The 23,266-nt window shown below is 38.5% G+C and overlaps 1 protein-coding gene across 1 annotated transcript; it reads right to left on the bottom strand.

The window, feature by feature from the left end:
* Positions 1–934: 934 nt before the first annotated feature.
* On the bottom strand, positions 935–22,377 carry ASRGL1 (asparaginase and isoaspartyl peptidase 1). Its single transcript, XM_063313287.1, has 7 exons — positions 22,227–22,377; positions 17,414–17,616; positions 16,520–16,662; positions 11,292–11,446; positions 9,524–9,642; positions 8,758–8,868; positions 935–2,055 (listed from the first exon to the last, which is right to left on the bottom strand). The coding sequence occupies exons 2-7, from the start codon at positions 17,598–17,600 to the stop codon at positions 1,826–1,828; spliced, it is 945 nt and encodes a 314-aa protein (XP_063169357.1). The 5' UTR covers positions 17,601–17,616; positions 22,227–22,377; the 3' UTR covers positions 935–1,825.
* Between the last annotated feature and the right edge of the window lie 889 nt (positions 22,378–23,266).

Genomic DNA, 23,266 nt, shown 5'->3' with positions numbered 1-23,266 from the left:
ATCAACATGTATGAACGAATTTAAGTGTTGTAAAACTGCTTGGATGTTTACACTGCTGCTTGGTTTTCCTTAATAAAGCACAGTCACAGAACAATAGATTTAGACCAATAATATGGTCTAAAATTCCTAATCACACAATGTTTTTGAAATACTTGTAAACTTTAAAAGCAACTGCATGTTTGGAACAGATAGGAGGGAAATGAGGGCAAACAAGTAATTGCTCCAGAATGATCCCAATGGCCCGCAGAACCAGTCATGAGATTTTGTGGAATGTAGGAGGTGCAGGTTAGACACTTAACTCAGCATAAAACAGACAGACTAAGTTTTGGATTGAAAGTCAAACCAAAAAGGTACGCCAACATTTTAGCTTGCTAGCAACTTTACCAAATATAAAGAATTGGCTTTCTTAGGAATTCACATGTCTTGACCCTAGTGAGACTGTGGCAACTTGGGTTCATGCAAGGCACAAGTAGAGGCACTGCTTCTTTATGGAGACAATAAATTATCACTGCAATTCGACAACTTTCCAGCTCAAAATATGTTGATACTCCCAGAGCTGAACAGATTGGAATTATTAAGTGACATATGGTTTAGTCCAGTGGTTCACAAACATTTTGGTCTCAGGACACCTTTACATTCTTAGAAATGATTGAGGACCCCACAGAGCTTTGGTTTATGTGGATTGTATCTATCGATATATACTATATTAGAAAGTAAAACTGAAAAATGTTAAAATATTTGACTTCACAGACCCCCTGAAAGCGTCTTAGGGACCCCCAGATCCAGAACTGCTAGTTTAGTCTATAAATTAGGTGGCTCTCTTCATATGAATTAATGGATCATACAATTATTTTCTTAATGATAAATAAATATAGAACTTAAAAAAACTTGATTTGCTAACAATATAACTTGAGCCAAAAATTCATATACTCTATGAATTTACTGTATACATTTTATTGAGATTATTTTCAGAAGGACAATGTTGTACATCACATATTACTGCTTATTTCTCAACTGGAAAAGCTGTTATAGAACCAAAGTAATATTTAAGTATGCCTTAACATTGAATTATAAAAGAATAAAAGGAAAAGGACATACAAATGTGTTTCCTAAAAATGAAATAACTTTCTTGAAAGTACTATACTGAGAAAATACATTTCACTTATTTTTTTTTAGTATTATTTTAAAAAGGATTTAGCATAAATACTATTGTAACTTCATAAAGAAACCCTTAAAGTTATTCAAGCAAGTAATTAACAGTGCAATGTCAACTTGACACCCGCCATCCTCTTTGGGTTTAAGAAAACGTACTCCCAGCTGTGGGTATAAGATTACAGCCCAATAATTGATTTACCAGTTGCTCATCTCTTATAAGTATTAAGTTGCTTTTCCCATTATATTTCAAATTTTAATGTATAATTTCTTAATTTATATGTAAACATGAGATAATCACATACAGATATTAAAGTATATATAGTCCCCCCACTTATATTCATTTTAATGTTCTGAATGATGAGCATCTCTTCAGCACATTATCTTTTGATACCATGCAAATACATGAAGCTGATGAAATTGCATTCAATCTAAGTTTCTGGAGAACCTTTTATCCAGTGGAATGAAAATACATATGGAGTCACAGTTATTTTATCAATCAAATACAGATAGGAACTTGAACATATACAGTCTAGAATCAAAACTCTGATAGAGTACCATCTGCTCACAGGACAGTGACCTTGGAAAAAATGGTTGCCTCATTCTCAGAGGGATACAGATTCAGTTCCATGATCTTCCTCCTATGGCACAACCTCTGTTTGCTTCCTTGTTTCTAGGATCCAATGGAGCTAAGGGCTTCTTCAACAGACTGTGTCTTCCTCTCCCCAGTATAAATGCCAGACTGTAGCTGGTCATCCTTGACAACAGCCCAGGACATCTGGTTGGTAGAGAACTTAACAGCCCAGTCCCCTGAACTGCTAATCACAATGATGCCACCCAGGCCTCCAACTCTGTTTTTCATATAATTTAGGGCAGCATCAGCCGCATCCCCTGGTGACTTCCCTGAAAAATCAGAATATGAGAAATGCCTTAATTTAAAAAAAAAAGGAATCAAGGGTATATTTTAAATGGGTAAAATACTGTATAAGAGCCTTGAGTGGCGCAGAGTGGTAGGCGGCAGTATTGCAACCGAAACTCTCCCCACAACCTGAGTTCGATCCCAGCGGAAGCTGGATTCCTGGGTGGCCGGCTCAGGTCAACTCAGCCTTCCATCCTTCCGAGGTTGGTAAAATGAGTACCCAGCTTGCTGGGGAAGGTGACGACTGGGGAAGGCAATGGCAAACCATCCCACTATAGTTTGCCAAGAAAACGTTGCAAAAGCAGCATCCCTCCAAAGGGTCAGACATGACTCGGTGCTTGCACAGGGGACCTTTCACCGTTTTCCCCCCACAAAATATTGTATTTGTACTACTATTTTAAACAGATAAACCAAGATATATTTTGCATCCAAACCCCATTCTGAGGTAGCTTTTTTTTTTTGGTGCCTTCAAGTCAGTTTTTGACTCCTGGTGACTGCCTGGACTAGTCCCTTCAGTTTTCTTGGCAAATTTTTCAGAAGTGGCTTGCCCTTGCCTTCTCCCTAGAGTTAAGAGAGAAGGACTGGCCCAAGGTCACCCAGCTGGGTTTGCGCCTAAGGCAGGACTAGAACTCAGTCTCCCAGTTTCTAGTCTAGTACCTTAACCGCTACACCAAACTGGCTGTCTTTGAGGCAACTAACATTCATTAATATAAAAAGCATCTGAAAAGAAGTGGCCATTTCCAAAGAACCATGCCATTAATTCCATGAGCATAAGGATCCTAGCTTGTTGCTTTCAAAATAGAAACAATTAAAAAAAAAACTTTCCAGATCAGGTGGACAAACTTCTTCTGAAACTGAAGAGTCCTTCAAAGGAGGTGGTGATTTGACAGCTGCTCATCATAGATGGAGGAATCAAAATTTCCATTGGGCCAACTCATTCCCATTGCTTGAGACTACAAAATCTTTTCAGTTTGAATCAGTGGAAAGATTCCAGCCCAATTCCTACAGGAATTATTGTAAAACTCTCTTCAAAACGGGATTGTAGTCTCCCAATCTAATTCAAGGTATGTTTTGCTAGATCTGCTTAATTCCGGACAATTGTTCACCCTGCTTCTACTTAAATGACTACAAATCAAGTCTTCTAATAACTAAAATAATTTCCCCAGCTGTTTTAATGACAGAAAACTTTCTATTACTGAAAAGAAGAGTGGATGGGGGAGGTTATGTATAGACTAGATGGGCCTCACTGTATCAAAGACATACAGGCATACTTTCCTGGGTTTTGTCTCTGCTCCCTCCAAACGGAATGGTTTAATAAAGTTCAAATATTAGTACTCTGTACAACAGAGAACTTTCAAAAGTATCAATCATTTTATCACTGAGAAATAAGACTTTATTAACACCAATATCTCTAATGCACTCCTATTAAGCATGGTTACTATAATGCCTGTTAACTCTGAAAATTTAGCTCTTCAAACTTTATTAAGTTCCAGGTATACAGCATGTCAAAAACAGTAAATAGTAAAAAAGTAGATGCATTTAATCAACTGTACAGATAATTCAATGTCCATAAAAATACAGATTGCGTGCACATAATATTTTCAATACCGTCTTTCAGGATTCTTTTTTCCAGTTTATAATCTTTATGTGAAAGTAAGCCACTTGGCCTAAAACCTTCAAATGAATCAGGTATGAAATATAATCCATAGTGACATAGCAACCAGATAAAAGATTTTCCTCTTCCTGCTAATAGAAATGAAACCCCAGAATAGAAACTATTTCTCCACTTATAAACCAGAGCCTCAAACTTTAAAATGCTAAGAGGAAGGAAATGTTCACCCTAGCAACAGCTTCTATAACAATGTTTAGATATCCTAACACTGTGAGGGGCGATAATTCAGTTGCTAACCTTCAGAACAAACAGCTTCTCATGGGAAATAGATTCTATTTTGGTTTTTAAAAGACAAAACAAAGATAAATAATTTCATAATTTCAAACACAGTACACTAGAGGAGACTAAAGTTTTCTAGGTAGAGAAAAGATTACAAGCCTGTAAAATGTTGCAAAATGTTGTAACAGTGAAAATACTGAAGGAGACTTTTGAAGAATGGAATCAGAAAATAGTAGCCACAATATCAATAATGTCAGTAATGATGCCTGCTTCTATAGATAGACTATGTCCAAAAGATGTTATTGAAGAAGTGACAGATGTAGAACAAATCTTATCTGATAAGATAGAGATGGTATCGAAAGTGGATTTACAATTGATAGGCCAAGAGAATGACAGAAAAGGATGTTTCACTGGATCTACAAAAGAAACTGGCTGAGGCTTTAAAATTTAAAAGGGAATACAAATGACAAGAGAGTAACCTGGATAATTTTTTCCTACTGGATTTACAAAAGAGGCTTGTTAAAGCCTTGAAGAACTCTGTGCAATAGGACAAAGAAGAAATGAAATCAAATCAGGCAATATTTGAATGAACTAAAGATGTTAGAAGTGTTAAACTGTTAAAAGTGTTAAACTGTTAGAAGTAAAAGGAAGGAATATAAAGTTGGTTTACTTGATCAAGGTTGAAACAAGATATGTTTATTTTATTTTATTTCTCATGTTTCTGCCCCCCCCCCCCCCATCTTCTGGTAGCCCTTTATGGACTTTCTGCTGACATCAGGACTGAAAAGATGATGTTTTATGGATTTGTTTATAGATAAGAGATGGGATATGGGATGAAGAGATAAATGTTTGTAACAAAGTTTGTTTATACTTGTCATGAAAGTTGGAAGTGACTTCTTTATACATTTCTTTTTTATTATATTCCATTTTCTTGCACTTTATACTTTTTTCTCTTTTCTTTAAGTTTGTATTAGATTTTGCTATTATAATCAAAATTTTTAATAAAATTATATATATATATATATATATATATATAATTAAGAATTTTGAATTAAATTTTGAATTAAATTTTAATTTTAAAATTAATTTTGAATTTTATTTATTAAGAATTTTGAATTATATATATATATATATAAGTTAAACATTCCTATGAACTTGTGGGGAAAGATAAATGTTGCAAAAATGAACATAAATTCCTACGTTAGTACCCTTAAAGTATTTTAAATAGATTGATGAATTATTAAGAAAGCGTATATGGAAAAACAAGCCCCTTGTTGTCAGGCCTACATGATAGAGCAGATTAAGAAACTAATGCCATACAGAGCAGGACTACTTTTATTGTAACAGGAATAGTAACAGAATCTTGCGGGTCTGAGTGTGCTTCCCCCTCCCTCACTTTATATTCGTGTGAACTAGGAAGGGGCTTGTCTGAGACATTTTCTCAAGTTGTTTTCTTGGCCTGCGCTCAAGCCCCACTTATCTGACCACTGCCTTGGTAGCAGCTCTTCCTCCTGTCTTTCAGGGCCATTACCTACACCCCTATATTTTCTTTATCTAAACTGCAGTTATGATGGTTTTATGATGATGGTGAGTAGCTGGCCTTAGAAATCAAACAAACTGTCATGCTTTTTAACTTTATCACTGGGCATATGTTTTAACTTTTGTTTCCTTGTGGAATTCAAGTGACCAAGTTCAAAAACCACTATAGGCACAAAACTATGTGACTCCCCACCCCTTTGCTATTCTGCCAGGGACATCGGGGATTTTTTAGTCACAAGCATGTTGGGTTTCCAGCATTAAAGGCTGTAACACATATTTGGAAATGATTGGGATGGAAGCATAATTTTGAGCCTTCATAAATGTAGAATTTGGGATAATCCCAATATGAAAACTGTAGGTATATACTGTACATCTTTGTATTCATTGGGTGATAGGAATATAAATATTTTATGTCATCTTACTGCTATTTTTTAAAACATGTTGGAAGAAGAATTTGGATTGTCTAAAATTGTGGAATGGCAGTAAATTCATTTTCATTGAATTTTGATTTCATAATCTAGTCCAGATGCATTAGCAGCATCTGAAACTCCTGAATTATTTTCAGGAATGAAACGTTTATTGGATGGTTCTAAATGTTCAATTTTCTTTTATGGACAACCTAAGAATATTGTTAAAGTGGGAATTATTTATATGCAGGAAGTAAAACACCCCATGTTAACAAATCAACGGCTAAGGGTCTTAAAGATTATTAAATATGTTTCTTACGATCTGAAAATGAAACTAATTTAACAAAGGACTTTTTCATGTTTATTAGATACCGTATATAATGTTTTAAAAGGATTAATTGTAAACTTTATATGTTGGAAGTTTAAAATAATGGAGGGAACATTGACACATATTTATGAGGTTTGTCCCACCATGATTTCATTTAGTTTTGACATTCATAAATTAGTTAATATGGTTTTGAGAAGGATAATACGATTTTAAATGTGAATATAACTGTGAATTTCCAATTATATTGGAATTTGTTATTATATGAAGAATTATCTTAAGCATGGAATGTGGTGAAATAGATTATCCTTTCATGAGAAAAGACAGCATCACCCCAGATTGGCAGTCTTGGACTGTTCACATGTTCATTCTCCACTTATAAACTGGATCTCTAGCAACAGCATGGAAAAATTGACCGATATTATTCTGTGTGGTCAAGGTTTACTGCTGCATTTAAAAACTGAGCTGATATTTTTAATTTATGTGCCTGTTTTCCGTGTTTACTTTTCTTTCTGAATTCCTTTTCCCCAATTTATTAAAGCAATTTTTATAGAAAGTTTGACTTTCCAGTCTTTCCTACAGTCTTGAAATATCCTAGTGGTCTGCAGTCAAGCCTCAACCATGGGGAACTCAGCTGAGGTTTTCAACATCAGCCAAGATCAGCTAGACAACATCATCTAGAGTATGAAGAAAACAAAACTTATATGATTTATTTTAAATTCCTATCCAGCCATAAAGCTTATTTGGTGACTTAGAGCCAGTCACTGCCTCTCAGCCTAATCTGCCACACAATATCATAGCAAAGATAAAGTTGAAGGAAGAAGTACCAGATATTCTGCCTTAAGCATCTGAAAGAGTAATGTTTTAATCTAAATCTAATCTACCCAAAGAAACAGAAGCAACCTTCTCCTTATCCCATAAGTAAAAAGCTGAAACAGGAGGTCTTTGATGCAGCAAACTCTTATTTAAAACACAATTGTTACCTGATCCCAGTGCAGACAACCTTTCACATGAAGGAAAATGGTGTTCCAAATTAATGTGGCTAAACATTTGTTGTCAAGGTTGCTTAAAATAAAGATCAAGTGTCCCCTAATAAGAGAGCCAGCACACCGAGGGCTTTGGAGATAATATGTCTACCAATGAAGTTTTGTATGATACTGAGTTCTTCCCTTTCCCACTCAACATTTTCTGGCATCTTGAATGTGAAACTCTTTGAAGTTTATGAGTAACAGAAATTTGCAACAGAATCACACTTTTCTCTGTAACTATATTCAGAAAAAAAATGGATTGGGTGACTCTGTTTACAGGCTGTAATAGAAATCAAGAGTTTAGATAACACAGAAGGTAAAGCTCTCCATGGTCAACCATAGTCTGATTATGTTAAAGTCACACGAACATCCTGTTACCAGCTGTTTATCATAGCACTCTTTCACAAGTGTGTTGATCAATACCCAGATCAGAACATTTGTTTTCAACATGTCTCTTATATTTAAACAGAATACAGAGAAAAGTGGTATTTAAAAACAGATTTAACAGGCTTCATCAGGGGTGAGTAACCTAGACCCTTCAATAGTTATGAGTATATTGCTACTGAGTGTGAAACCTATTACCATGAAAATTTTGCAGTTGTATTTTTTTACTTGTGACCAGCACTTAATTTTTAAAAAGAATTATTCCAGTACAATGTTGGCAGCATGTCACTTTAGTATGATTAGACTGAAGTCAGCACAATATGGCTGAAAAGAGAAAATGATGTTTGGAGATGATCCCTGAGGCCAGCTGTCACTAGCCAATATATTTCAATTCCTGTAATTCCCAGCCAGCAAAATATGAATTGTTTCATTTCCTCTTTGCCAATTCACTAATAAGAAGGTGTAGGGAACCTTGTGTTAGTTTATTTGGCATATCGATAAAGCCTCCATCCACTAGCTGCTCAAGGCAACAAATAAAATTCATGTAAAAACAGAATAACTCAACATTATCCAAACAAAACCAAAAAAATGAAGTACCCAAAATATTTCTTGCAGTAAAATCATAAACTGGCATTAGAAACTACTTAAACCTTGACAAAGAGATGCTTCCAGTGATGACTGCTAATAACACACAACTTCATAGGCCTTTCACTCTGAATGGCAAATTGGAGCCCAAAACATAAGTTAGGAACAGCAGATGCTAGAACAAACCTTCGAACTTATATTGGTGTGTATTTGTGTGCGTTAGCTCCAAAATTAGCATTGGTTGCATATCCAAAGTGCTCCCAACATAATGCATCCTCAACACTGAAACAACCAGACACCTTTCATCAACTTGCTGTGTGGAGTACTGCTGCTTCATGCTCTATATCAGCATTTCTCAACCTCAGCAAGTTTAAGATGTGTGGACTTCAACTCCCAGAATTCCCCAGCCAGCAAGGAACAAGGCTGGCTGGGGAATTCTGGATGTTGAAGTCCACACATCTTAAACTTGCTGAGGTTGAGAAACACTGCTCTATATAATGTAAAACTTCTGGAACATCAGGCTGTACCTTGCTCCATATGGTAAAGAGTAAGTCTTGCCAGGATCACTTTCATAATGCTTTCTCCATGGCCAGTGGTGGAGACGGCACCAGTACTATTATCTGCATAACCACCACTTCCTGGGGAAGAAAAAAAGAAGGTGGCATTTTTAGTAACCCATCTCTCCAATCAATGTCAATGTATTAAACAGTGTAAGCCAGGTACAATATCAACTATGTTTGGGGGGTTGTTTTTTAAACAATGAAGTGGAATGCACATTGTATAACATCCATGGAACTATAAAGAGAAAGGTAAAGGCTGGAAAGGAACACCCCCTGATGCTCCCCCATAGAAGAGTGCCTAAGGCAAAGTACTAGGCTGTTTCCATGAGAAAAGCATGTACAGAGAACATATTTCAATATCTGAATAAACATTCCCAAAATATTTCACACTTTCCACTCTATCAGCTTATCTGGAACTATGGTGTTCCCTAAAAGTTACGAAATCATCACATCTTAGGAAACCATGCCATTCAGTTTTGTTTGAACTACAGGCCAAACAGTTGCTTGCTGTTTCCACTTCAGTACTTCCCATTTTCACTGTTTGGGCTGAAAAGTAACTGGTTCTATATGGAGCAGGGATGGCCTCCAAAAGACCTACAAGGCCTTCATATCTCTGGAGCGCAGCCACTGAGCGTTATGAAATGATTACTCATAATGTGCATTTTATGAGAGCAGGAGAGAGAGATGGAATAACACAGACTGTTGTTCCATCTACAGTATTGTTCTCCCCTACCTATGCATGCTGTATCACCAACCCGGCCAAACCGTTTGTTAGTAAGTCCTCCTGTTGATGTTGCACAAGCTACATTTCCTGCACTGTCGATAGCAATGGCTCCAACTGTTCCAAGGTCTCTGCCAAAAATAGCATTTCAGACAATTAGCTGCAGATCTCAGAGCATTTGACAAACAAACAGTGTCTGATAGCAGAGGTAGCTATTTTTCAAGTATGGAAGGACAACAGGCCGTCTTCAAACAACCCATGATTCTCCATGCAGACTTACTTAGGGGACTTCAGATACACTAAAGCAACACAGCGAGGTTAATGCACTATGGAGTTTACACTTAAGCTGCCACAAGCCTTAACTTACATAAAATTATTGGAATCACAGATTTCTGTTCAGTTTAAAGTTTCTTCCTCTCCTTTCCCATAAGTGGCTGCCTTTTTTTACCTCGACAGCTTGGACCAATAGGATATTTCTCCCGGACTACTATCACTCTCATTTTCTTGCAATTGCTTTGGGCTACTGCAGCTACTGAAAAGAAATCAGTCTAGAGCGGGAGCAGGACACAGTATGCTAGTGGGCATGATGAATTCCACAAACTGCAATTCTATCATGAAAATCATGAAAATCCAATTTCTTACAGGAATATGGTCAATATTCTTAGCGACAAAATCCTGCCAGATCAGATCAAAGGCCTATCTAAATGACTGGTCTCAAACTCAAATCATTACAAATGCCGCAGGACTGGCTAATGAGACCGAAGATCACAACACGAGCCTTTTCATACATTGATACAACTGTCTTTAAACAACTCTGATGTGCGCACAATTGTACAACTACACCCTTCTCATTCAATAGCTTTTCAGTACTATTGCTGATTAATTAATAGGTGTGCAACAAGGCTGCCTCTGTATCTTTCTGAAGAACAACCTATATGTGAACTGAGGTCTGCAGAGAGCACAATGCTAGCAGAACCTGCTTGCTCTTTTGTTCAACAAGTTACAAAGGGGGTGGTGTGAAAGAATGGCATATATGCACAGTAGTGCACTTCAGCAGCCACAGTCATGGCTGTGTCGTTTGTTAACAATGGTGCTTGGCATGTGGTAGATGGCTCTTGCATGGAGACTGGCTACAACAGCGAAGGCATTATCCCACCCCTCTCCTATCACAGCTGGTTCCAGGCTTGCAGATCCCACCACTGCTGCCCTCTGCAAGGCCTGTCCTCCACCTGTGGTGCCTTGGGAGGGTGAGGGAGCAAGGCCATCACAATTAAGGTCAGGGCGAAGGCTTAACCTCCTGCCACTCATTGCTGCAGCTTAAGAATGTAGAATGTGCTACACCCAGGCAGGGTAGGCCAAGAGGCAGCTGTACTCCTAGCCCTGCACTGAGGTGCCATCACAGCCGAGACCGTGTCCTATTCCCTCTGCCACTGCTACACCCTTCCTGTCTAAGGCTTTAGAGGGAAAAGCTCAGCTCCATGGCTGGGCTGTGACAGTGCCCCAGTGCAGGGCTAGGAGCTGCCACCCAGTCTGCCCCACCTAGGTGCAGAGCCACAGTTTTCATTCTAAAACTGTACCAAAGAGATGCTGCAGCCATCTCTCAGCCTGCTCCACCACAGCCATAAGTCTGAGCCAGAAAGACAGGAAAAATTGCTTGTAGTTGCTTCCATCAGCCCACATTCAGAAGAATCCTGTGCTCCCTCTGAATTAGGGAAGAGATTATGCTCTCTTTAATTTAATTTTCTTCATTCAAGCAGACAACACCAACACTGACAGTTACTTTTGACATTCTTGAGGGTTCCAGTCAGCCTCAAGGTTTTTCTTCCACCTCTCCAGTGACCTTTCAGTGATTAATTTTTCTCCAGGAACCTCAGGAATTCCCATGGCCCTAGCAAAGGCAGAGGCCCCTTGGTCAGTCAGCAACATATGGTCCGTCTGAAGGAGAGAAGAGATAAGCAGCCACTCAAATCAGGTTCAATCCATGTGCACACAACCACAGATAAATATAATAGCATTTCAGCATTGTACTGTATTTTTCAAAACACTTATTTAATGCTGTTTGCCAAATGCTTGCAGCCAAATGCTGCAGCACAAAGAAGGGGTGCACATTTTAATACACACATGCACTTCTGCCTTCCATTAAAGAAGAATTCTGAACTTGTAGGAAGAATGCCACTAGAAATTAACCCTTCTTCGGATGTGCCAACATGATTTTGATAGAGTCATCTGTCTATCTTGAAGGGAGGTACGAAGGAGGCAGAGAATGTTCTTGTAATGGTGTTTTTTGAAAAAAGACAACCAGAAGAAAATCTATGGAGAAGAGCCAAACTACTTGTCAGGGAAAAAATTCTGTCCTCTGTAGCTTTGCTTATTGTTAATTCTAAGGTAAGTACAATGCAAGAAACTGCAGAATTTTGCACGGATATGAAGAACAGTTTAAATCAGAATCATTTTTTTTAGCCATGCAGAAATTGGGACTTTCCTTTGCTGAACTTCTATTGCAAGATGCCCCCATCTTTCATGTTGCCTTCAAGCTGAAGGTAATTTCATAAGGAGATATATTGTTTACACCACTTCTCTTCAAATACTGCAGTTTCTATCCCCTGATTCTATGATGTCACACTCTACCTAATCTTGTTCGCAACATACGCATGAAACATTGTTTCATTTGTTAAGGAAAGTACCACTAATCGTGCTATGAACCGTGTGTGTGTGTGTGTGTATGGGCAGGCATATAGTATGTAGACTCTGCTGCTGTAATGACCCCTTTGCACATGCACTGTCATGATAAATTTCCTGAGATTAAGGAAATAAAAGTATTTATTTTGTTTGAGATAATTTTGAACAAAGATCAAGAACAAAGAAAAATTGTGAGCCTCCAACAACAGACAACAGAGATTGCCAGGTGCTGGAGTCCTGTGCTGAGAGCCATAAATTACCTTTTGCAAGGCAGAAGGATAATGAGGACAGTTTATTCTTATGAGTCTAGAATGTTCCATACCTGTAGAAAAAAAATTGCCTTGTGCTCTACTGCCCTCTTCAGCCTTTGCTTTCAAAACAAACTCAACAGCTGTTCATGTGAAAGGAAGTCACTGTATGTTTAATGGGCCTAATTTTCAGACAGTGTACATACGACTGTAGTCTTAGGGGAAAATATCACTGTACAGTATTTAATATACCTAGAGACTAGCGATTCAAATAAAAATAGATCTGGGATAATGCAGTATATTTATTAGCCAACTAAAGGGATGCGTGACACTTTGTTGTTTTTAAGAGAATTGTTACAAGTATTTCAAGAAGACTGTAAGCTTTGGGTGGCATATTGTTATCCATATGTAAAATGTGCCGACTGTAGTTGAATTCATGCTCCCATTTCGAAAATGCATATATATGCACACTTGAAAGACAGTAATAAAACCCGCATTATATTTTTAAAAGTAAATCATTGAAAATGTATGAAACTCTGTTTGCATATGTTCCACCTTCATCTTGCTTAATGATAATGAGATTTCATTTAACTCCTGTATCTAGCTCTTCATGAGGTCTCCTTGTGAATCCAAAACAGCTACTGCCTTGAACTGTTATAAACTAGATGCTTTAATTACGAAAATCCTAAGGTACAACTTTCAATTTACAACAGTCCAAAATGCTAGGTGGATTGGATCTGCATGATACAGTGGGCCTGAAACTTCAGTTAAAGAACTGCGCACAGCAGGGGTAAAATGGTTCCATGATGCATGTAGCTGTGTGTGAATACAACCATAATATTAACTCAAAGAATACAGAAAGCATTTCCCTGCATTCTGTTGTGATCTTGGTTTTATGGCTATTTAACATTACTTAAAACTAGATATTAAGAATACTGTAGGGTTTTTTTTTAACTTAATGATATTCTACCTTCTTCCGATTTCCTCAAAGCTTAGCATGGAGCATGTGTGCATCACAGAATTTTTATTTACTTATGAAGCATACGTCAGAAGTTACAAATTTGTATTATAGTAATTGCAACTTCTATTTAGTATAGGGATGGGCAATTTTTTGCTCTTGAGACTGCAGTGGAACTTTGTCACACAGCAGAGGATATACAGAATATTCAGGTTACTTCCTTTTTTACTGAGCCATCATTCAACAAATACAGGTTTCTTTGGAGATCTGCAATGCAACATCCACATTTGACCTCCTTTCTCCCTCTGTCTGACTGTGGATTTTTATTTGCAAGATTTGTGTACTCAAAAAGCTTTATAGTCTTTTTCCATTTACATTTTTTTAAATATTTAACTATTTTAATTGTTTTCATTTCATTTTTAAAAAGATTATGCCTGCTGCGTGAAAATATTGTTCAGCCCAGTCTATTCTGGAGAAAGCTACATTGTACCTTATTCTTTTTGGGGGGCGGGGGGCAGGATCACAACAATGAAGTCACACTGTTAGCATTTTTCTTCCAATTAGAGGTTTGATTCTGCAATAATCATGGTTTATCCTAATCCTATTAACGTTCTTAATACAAAAAACAATGTACTGGAAATATCTTCTATATGTTTCCCCCCTCCCCCTGAAATGAATATGAACTGGCCTCAAACGTGTTAAGTTTTTCAGTGCAGGTAATGAAAATATCTTATAGGAAGTTCCATATTCTGGTAGATTTCCAGAAGCTATTGTCTTAATAGATTTGTCCTTCTGAGGAATTATAAGCTTATGAAAGTAAATACTCTGCCTGACTTAATGAACAGTATCTCAAAGGTCTGCTTAACAAGATAGACTCAAGGATGGTGCTGGACCAAATTTCTTTTAGCCAGTAGATGGAGCTAATATTGTGCCATGAACAGATATGAAGCCTTGATCATTTTAGAAACATACACAATACAGTAGAACGAAACTTTGAAAGGACCAAGCAGAATTCATAACAAAGATTTTAATAATGTGATTACCATTTTGACATTTTTTTTAAAAATTCCACATTTCAATTTTTCACAAGTTAGAAAACTTAAGAATCTTTACTAAGATAAAAAAAATCTTCCCACATTAACATATGATAGCTTGTGTTTGTATATGTGGGACACGGAATGTGTCCACAGCACAGCAGCATCTCCCTGTAATTATCGTACTTTTTGCAAACTTGGAGTGCCTCCAAATCTACTAACACTTCTCCTTTGTGCATAGGTAGTATAGTTTAGACTTCACAAAGACTAACCCTTGGAGAATGAATTCATGTAAGGAACGGAAATAATATAGGAATACGCTAAAGGTACATGCACAGTCTATCACAATTAGTACAGAGCATGACATAAAAGGCTAGAAAGCTTTGAGTGTACTAGAAAGGTGCTGGAATATTCTGCAACTTATTAAGAAAAACACCATAGGAGTTCAAGCACTCTCTTGTACATTATAGTTAAAAGGATGTTTAATGATACATCAGAGGCTAAAATATATGTGGAATAAAAAAATGAAGTTCCAAATGTTCTAAGTTCAGATGCAAAGTCAGCTATGCTGAAAATAATGTGCTAGATGATGTTTCCCAGGACAGTCTGGGAAATCATAGGCCAAGAATTTGGTGTAGGTCAGCTGCTTAGAGCTTATCCTTGGGAAGTAACAGACTGTAATTTAAATCTGCTGCAATTTATCCTACCATTTTGTTGACTTTTGTCACAACATACCCTTTAATTGCTGGTCAGCATTTGTATAGAAGGTAAACCAATATAATTAGTAAAGAAAAGTCTAGTCTTAAATTTATCAGGTATGTAGGTACAGGTAGTCCTCAACTTACGACCACAATTGGGACCAGAATTTCCATCGCTAAGCAAGGTGGCCGTTAAGTGAGTCACACCTGATTTTACAACTTTTGCCATAGTTGTTAAGTGAATCACATGGTCTTTAAGCGAATCTGGCTTCCCCCATTGACTGTGCTTGTCGGAAGCTGGCTGGGAAGGTCGCAAAAGGCAATCACATGACCCCCGGACACTGCAACCATTGTAAATACATGCCGGTTGCCAAGCACCTGAATTTTGATCATGTGACTGCAGGGATGCTGTGACAGTTGTAAGTGCGAGGACCAGTCACAAGTCACTTTTCCCAGTGCTGTCATAAGTTCAAACGATCTCTAAACGAATGGTTGTAAGTCAAGGACTACCTGTAAAAGCAATAAGCTTTGCAAAGGCATTTTGGCAATTGCAGTCCAATACCCCTGGAGAACTTCGTATTAGGGAGAGCCCTTATAAATGCATTTAAAATGCTGCAGAAAATACATTTAAGAGCGATTTTATTTATTTGTTTATCTATCAAATTTATATGGCCGCCATCTCACAAGAAGTGACTCTGGCAGTGTATAGCAAAAAAAAAACTATAAAAAAATAAACATGTCAAACAGTCATATTAAAAAAGTTTTAAAAAATCATAGGAGGTTATTATGCTCCCCATTAGCTGCTGAGCAGTAACATACCATTACCAACTTTAAATAAAATTGTCTGTCTGCCTTAATTTTTCATGGCCTCCTAGAGCGATTATAGTTCCTTCCAACAAGCTATAAGAACTTGGTCTATGCACAACATGGAAACGAGGTAGAATAGACTATACCACTACAGAATACAGGGGTTTCATGTTTAATATTCCATGTAAAATGTAATCACAACGAACAAGCTTTCTGTAGTGCAAGACAGCACACACCAGAGAGAAAAGTCTGAGCCTAGCCCAGGAATGGGGAACTTGTGACCCACCAGATGCTGTTGAACCTTAATTCCTAACATCATACACTGTTGGCTCTGCTGGCTGTTATTACCAATTCTAGCATTCAGCAACATCTGGCAGGTCAGAGGCTCCCTGCTGCTGACTAAGCCTACCTTATCAGCTTTCTGTTTATACGAAACCATTAAAAAACGTAATCATCACCTGAATTGCAACATTTCCTCCTGTTATGTCTTTACACCAGGTCAGGGGCTTAGGCCACAAAGCATCATGGCTTCAATCAAAACCCAAAGGGAAACTGATTTTTGTTGACAATCACCTTTGGCATACCTTTTCCATGACAAGACGAGCAAGCTTTATTGGGTTAGAAATACATTTTACAGCTGATACTGCTCCTGAGGCTAGATTTTTCCCATCCATGATAATGGCATCCATTTCTATTTCACCCTTCTCATTTAACACAGAGCCACAACCTAGGAATCAAGTAGAAAAGACGTTAATATTCAAATATGAAACTAAACAATGTTTAAACAATTTTTATTAATTTTTATTTCAATACTCTTTAAATGACAGTTTTTGTAGTAACAAAATCCTTGCAGGAATAATTAGAGCTAATCCTACCAGTATATATAAAAGTTCTATACATTTTCTGCTCATGATATATCTCATCACTCACATATCAAAAAATCTATTGCAAAGATGATACAAGCTTATTTAAAAACAAAACAAAATTGAAGAATTTGGAATGATCTGCTTTGTCAATAGTGTAACAGGCAGTAATACTGATAAAAGTAGTACTAATAAAAAACTGTACTTGTACATCTATGACCAGAACTTCACTCCCAGTAGGGTTTTGCATCTTTAAATTCAAAGCTCCAAATGCCAAACATACTTGGGGCAATCCTGAAGGACAGGAATTTGATTCAAAACAAAATAAAGCTGAAGTACTGTGGATTTTCAAGCATGCATTTGATTAGATATTGAAAATATCTTTTGTATAAATTTCCTTGAGAACTAATTGGAGGATGGTCACCTTTGGCAAGAAGTTAGTGGGCAAGGAAATGAAGGGATGGGAAAGAAAATCTCACCTTTTTAATTCCCAGAATTGAGGCTGTTGTTAAGGACATACAAGAATGGAGTAAAAGAAGGAAAAAAGCTGGCCACTACACAGAACTGGGTAATGAGAATTTTAGTCTGGAAAATTAGAAAGATTATAACAGCTACCTGCATTAAAATGTGGATCATCTTCCATTAATACAACAGCTTCTTCAACTGCATCTAATGCAGTTCCTCCTTGTTTAAGGATACTGTAACCTTTCAAGGCTGCTCTGATGACACCAGAACGACTTCCATCTTCCCGTTCTTTAAAGGTGCGACCAGCTCCACCGTGAACAACAATAACTGGCTTCATGTTGTTGAATGTTTTTCTGGTTAAAAGATTGTAATTACTCCTCAGATTCATTATAAAAAAGTTTAAACTAGAATATGTTACTACGTTTCTTTAATGTCAACTGTCAAAATATTATGAGATATTGTCTATGATTCTTTTAAAAGGGATTGCATATCTCATTAGGTATCTCCTGATCCCGAAAGTCTTATCAGAGTTAAACTATTCTAACATTTCAGAAGAGAGTGCAAGAAATCTATTTCCATAGATTTTCTTAAAGAGTGAGGGTCAAAGTTCAGTCTTACTGCTCTTGAGTTCCAATGAACTTCCTTCATTAATAATCATAGTGTAAGATTTTTATAATACCTTTTTCATGAAGCTCACTGCCTTCATTCCTCAAACCAGATTTTTTAATTAAGGCTCTCCCCTAAATCATATACTCTTAAATGTATGAATTTTAACTAACTAAATTTAGTAAGAAAGTAATGTTTATTATGGCTGAAAGAGCCAAATAGCTAATTAAATCTGCTTATAAGGCAGTGAAACCCTAGTTCTGAAATGCAAGGGGAAACTATCATTATTTTTAGAAAATATGTAAGCGTATTCAGGTTGTGTATGCTTCAAAAATTATTCAGAAGAAGCACTAAAGCCCTTGCAGGAATACCTGGAAAAACAAGTGGCTGCTTTAATTAGTAGCTTAGAGGTGCTATGCTCAAAGTCTAAAGTGCATCTTCTGAAACATTTTTGAAGTATGTATATACTGTTTGTGTAATTTTGAAGCATGCATAACCCTAAAAGCTATTGTAGCACTGTTATTTTTAAAAAATTACATTCTGTCTAGTTGAGGTGTTTTTTTCAGTGAGTCTAAAGACTTTTAATTAATGGTTCTAACAAACTGATTCATCAGTATCCTAATTACTATTCCTATTAAAAGCATAAAAGTATGATGTGCACTCCACCATACCTTTGTGTTCTATTATGCCAAAGATCTATGGATAATGCCTCCTGGTTGAAATGGGAAGCGTTTCACAAATGTTTACTTTTATCAATGAGTTTATAATCCTAAAGTTGAGTTTACAAGCTGAACTAAGCCATACTACAATCTGCAACTTAGTATTTATTTATTTTATTTATTATTCACATTTCTATCACCACCCATCTCCCCCTAAAAGGGGGACTCTGGGCGGTTTACAATAAAATTCACCTTAAAACCTCAACATCATAAAATCACCAAGTCAACACTTACAATACTAAAATAATAAATAAATATACATATGGAATCCAAGTGGGAAATTTCCATTCAGTAGGGAGAACTCTACATCACCAGCCACCCCCAGGAAGAGCTATTGCCCTTCCCATCCCAGGTGAGGCGGCAGAACCAGGTCTTCAAACCCTTCCGGAAGGTTGGGAGCGAAGGGGCCTGCCTCACCTTGGTGGGTAGAATGTTCCACAGGGCGGGCGCCACTGCAGAGAAGGCCTGCCTCCTGGACCCCGCCAGATGAAATTGTTACAGACGGGGTCCGCAACATGCCCTCTCTGCATGATTGGGTGGGGCGGGTCGATGTTATGGGGATGAGACAGTCCCTCAGGTAACCTGGCCCCATGCCATGTAGGGCTTTAAAGGTGATAACCAACACCTTGAATTGGACCCGGAAGCAAACTGGAACCCAATGCAGCTCATGCAATAAAGATGTTATGTGTGCTGATCTTGGAGCACTCATCACTGTTCACGCAGCTGCATTTTGGACCAACTGAAGCTTCCGGGTACTCTTCAAGGGTAGCCCCATGTAGAGCGCATTGCAGTAGTCTATATGGGAGATGACCAGGGCATGAGTGACTGTCCGGAGGGCATCTCGATCCAGGAAAGGGCGTAACTGGCGCACAACCTGAAGTTGTGCAAAGGCCCTCCTAGCCACGACTGCCACTTGCTCTTCGAGCAGGAGTCGTGAGTCCAGGAGGACCCCCAAGTTACGCACCGGTTCTGAATGGGGCAGTGCAACCCCCTCCAGAACTAAAGATGACAACTTCCCAGATACCAAGGAGCCGTCAATCCACAGCCACTCCGTCTTACCAGGGTTCAGCTGAAGCCTGTTGTTCCCCATCCAGACCCCCACAGCCCCCAGGCACTGAGAGAGGGCAGTGACCACATCACTTACTTCACCAGGGATGGAGATATATATCTGAGTATCATCAGCATACTGATGGTACCTCATCCCGTGGTGACGGATGATCTCACCCAGCGGTTTCATATAGATGTTAAAGAGGAGAGGGGAGAGAACCGAACCCTGCTGCACCCCGCACAGCAGGGGTCGAAGGTCGGATCTCTCATCTCCTATCACCACCAACTGGGACCGGCCCTGGAGGAAGGAGGTGAACCAGCGCAAAACCACGCTGCCCACCCCCAACTCCATGAGCCATCCCAGAAGGATACCATGGTCGATGCTATCGAAAGCCGCTGAGAGGTCAAGGAGAGCGAGGATGGATGCACTGCCTCCATCCCGCTCCCTCCAGAGATCATCCATAAGCGCGACCAATGCAGTCTTTGTCCCATATCCCAGCCTGAAACCTGACTGAAAGGGGTCTAGATAATCCGTTTAATCCAGAATCCTCTGAAGTTGTAACGCCACCACTTTCTCAACCACCTTCCCCAAAAAGGGGAGGTGGGAGACTGGACGAAAATTGTCCAGAACAGTAGGGTCCAGCGATGGCTTTTTGAGGAGGGGGTGTACCAGCGCCTCTTTAAAGGCAACCAGAACTCCCTCCCTCAAAGATGCATTAACACACAGTATGTTGTGTGAACCCACTACTATGATTAGTATTACAAATGATCCATGATACTATAGCTTATATTGAACTATGATTTCAAAATCCTGGTTTAGGACCATGTGTGAAGCTAGCTAATACCTTACTTTTGATCTAGATTTATAAAATTCAAATAGCATGAGAAATCTCAATTCACCTCTGTAGAAATACATTAATTAGTGAAAAAAATGTGATAAATACTACAGCTTTCTAGGGTATAAGCCCTATCTTCTAGATTAGAAAGCTGTTTTCAGCAGTATGGCTTCCATCAATGCAATTGATCCTATCTGTCAGTCTTTTATTGAAAATTCCAAGTGAACATCTTTACAAAACATCTTTACATTTACTGGAGAGCTAGTCATGGACACAAACAGCAGACTCACAAATGGAAGCCTTCTTGTGCCAAATTGTGACACAGGACAGAATCTGAAGAATACAGATGAGAATCATCATTAGGAACCCATCCATTTGAGACGGAATGAGAAACATCCAGATTTGTTTTTTAAAGATAATTTTATTTATTTATTTTATTCAAATTTAATTACCGCCCATCTCCCCCAAAAGAGGGACTCTGGGTGGTAATTCCTATTTTGAACAGCTAACTCTCACAAGAAAGCAAAGGGCAACCATGTCTTACTCTATTTGCATTTTAAGCCAGTCAAATATTTATCTCACATTTCTTTAATCTTTCAGACTTGCTTTTTTGGCATTTGGTTAAGAAACCTAGCAAACTAACATACTTTTTAAACGCTATTTGTATTATTTAATACTATCTGCAAAGCATATGTTACTCTGCTGTTGCTTAGAAGAGCTGTGAAACCCTGACTCTTTACCCAGGGTTTTAGCCAGGAAGAGTAAGACCACTCGCTTCATTGTGCTTGCCATCTTTTATCTTTATTTATGTTTTATTGATTTTATTGTAATGTCTTTGATTGTTGTAAGCACCCAGAGTTGTTGAGAGTCAGGCAGCATACAAGTTTAATAAATTATTATGGGTGTTTGCACAGTCAGCCAGATGTTTAGACTGGATTTGGCATTTTTATCCACCTATTGAGTCCTTCCCAAGGACCTGGGATAGGCAGATGTTGTTTGATGGTGTTAAAGGTATTGCCGCAGGATGTAAGCTGCTCCAAGTAAAGTTGCCTTTTTTCAATTGACTATTATTATTATTATTATAAATGCTTCTAGTGAGCTACCTCTGTTTCTTGTGCATTGGCTGACTAGTAAGTTGTCCAGACAAATCATATTACTAAGGAACCAATATAAGAGTATCTGCTCCTAACAGAATTTTGCCAATGGAAATGGATTTTAGAACTGACAGCCGGCATCTGCTGAGCAATTCATAATAACCAACAGCTTATCAAAACTGTCACATACAAAATCATACGCTATAAAGGCAGGGAGCACAAGCATATCACTTTGATGATTAGCTAACTTGCAAGTAAAATGTAAACACCCATCCCAAATTAGCTTGCTAAAGAACAAAACCATGCTTGGTCAGAGAACTTCACCACAGATGCCACGAGATCTGCTTCTCCCACAAGCATTAAGCAATGCAGGCAGGGGCTAGACAAATGGGAAGGCATATGAAGCCTCATTTCTAAGATTCCCCTCCCTCCCCAGAACTGAGTAACTATTCGGGATGTCTCCTTCGTGAATCCCGATCCGCCAGAAACCAATCCTTGTTGATACGACCCTCTCACTCTCCGCGAGCCGCATTTCGCCAGCGTGCGAAAGGCGGCCAAAAAAAAAAAAAGTTAGAAGGGAGCAACGAAAAGGCGAGGGGGTGGGGAACCGCTCTCGTCCATTCAGTTACTCATTGCCTTGGTAAAAGCCAGATTTACTCACAGGTAGCTTGCTTTCTTTTCTCAATGTCCTGCAACTGAAACGCTTTTAAAAGAGAGTGGATATGGGCAGCGAGGAAGCAAAGCTGGCAAGGGCTGGCTCCTCTGACAGGGATATCTGTTTCTAGAGCAAAGCTCACACCGCGTACCTTTGCCCTTAAAAGAAAACGACCACCTTCTGAGCTTTCAATAGATGTGAAGCGAAGGTGCCCTCAACCCCAATGGCCGCGCTCCCTTCCGGTTGATTACGGCATCCTCCCTTCGCTAAAATGGTTGACTGAACTCATTGTTTCAACGGGACTGACGCAAAATAGCTGCCCGTTGCAAAGATGGAAGTTGCTCAGTATCGCTGCGCGGGGAGGCGCCTTTTGCGCCGGCACGCTGTTTACTTTTCCCGCGCGTGCTGAAACAGCAGTAGCAAAGGTCTGTGAGCGCGGTGGAGGGGGCTGGGAAGGCGAGGAGAACGTAATAACAGCGCGCTGCTACGGATAAATTAACAGAAGTAACATAATTGGCAATCGCAGGGATTTTCGAAGCAGATCTGTTAAAGATCCGCAAATTCTGTTTTGATCAGGTTTTGGGGAACCGCCCCCACACCGATTTTGGCAACAATGTTCTATTATTTTAAAATAAATTATTGGTGTTTGTCTTTCCTATATTTTAATTTTTTTGTTTTTGTTTTAGAGGGATTGGCAGTCCACAATTTAAAGGAGCATGTCTGTCTATCTGTCTATCAAATTTATATGCCACCCGGCTCCCAATCACTTCAACCCTGGAGCATGAACACAATAATATATATTTAGTAGATGGACGTGCCACATTCATTTTTGTACAACCCAGGAAATATACTTAAATTGTTCCTGCCTCCTATTTTCCCCACAACAACAAGCCTGTGAGGTGGGTTGTGCTGAAAATGAGTGTCTGGCCCAAAGCCACCCAGCCAGCTTTCATGCCTAAGGGAGGACTAGAACTTACAGTCTCCTGGTTTGTAATTCAGCACCTTCACCACTACACCAAACTGGTTCCATACAAATATGACTGCAA

The sequence above is a fragment of the Candoia aspera genome, chromosome 1 (genome assembly GCF_035149785.1).
Source record: "Candoia aspera isolate rCanAsp1 chromosome 1, rCanAsp1.hap2, whole genome shotgun sequence".
NCBI lineage: Eukaryota > Metazoa > Chordata > Lepidosauria > Squamata > Boidae > Candoia > Candoia aspera.
The sequence above is the reverse complement of the archived record's forward strand: the minus strand, read 5'-3'. Positions and strand labels throughout refer to the sequence as shown.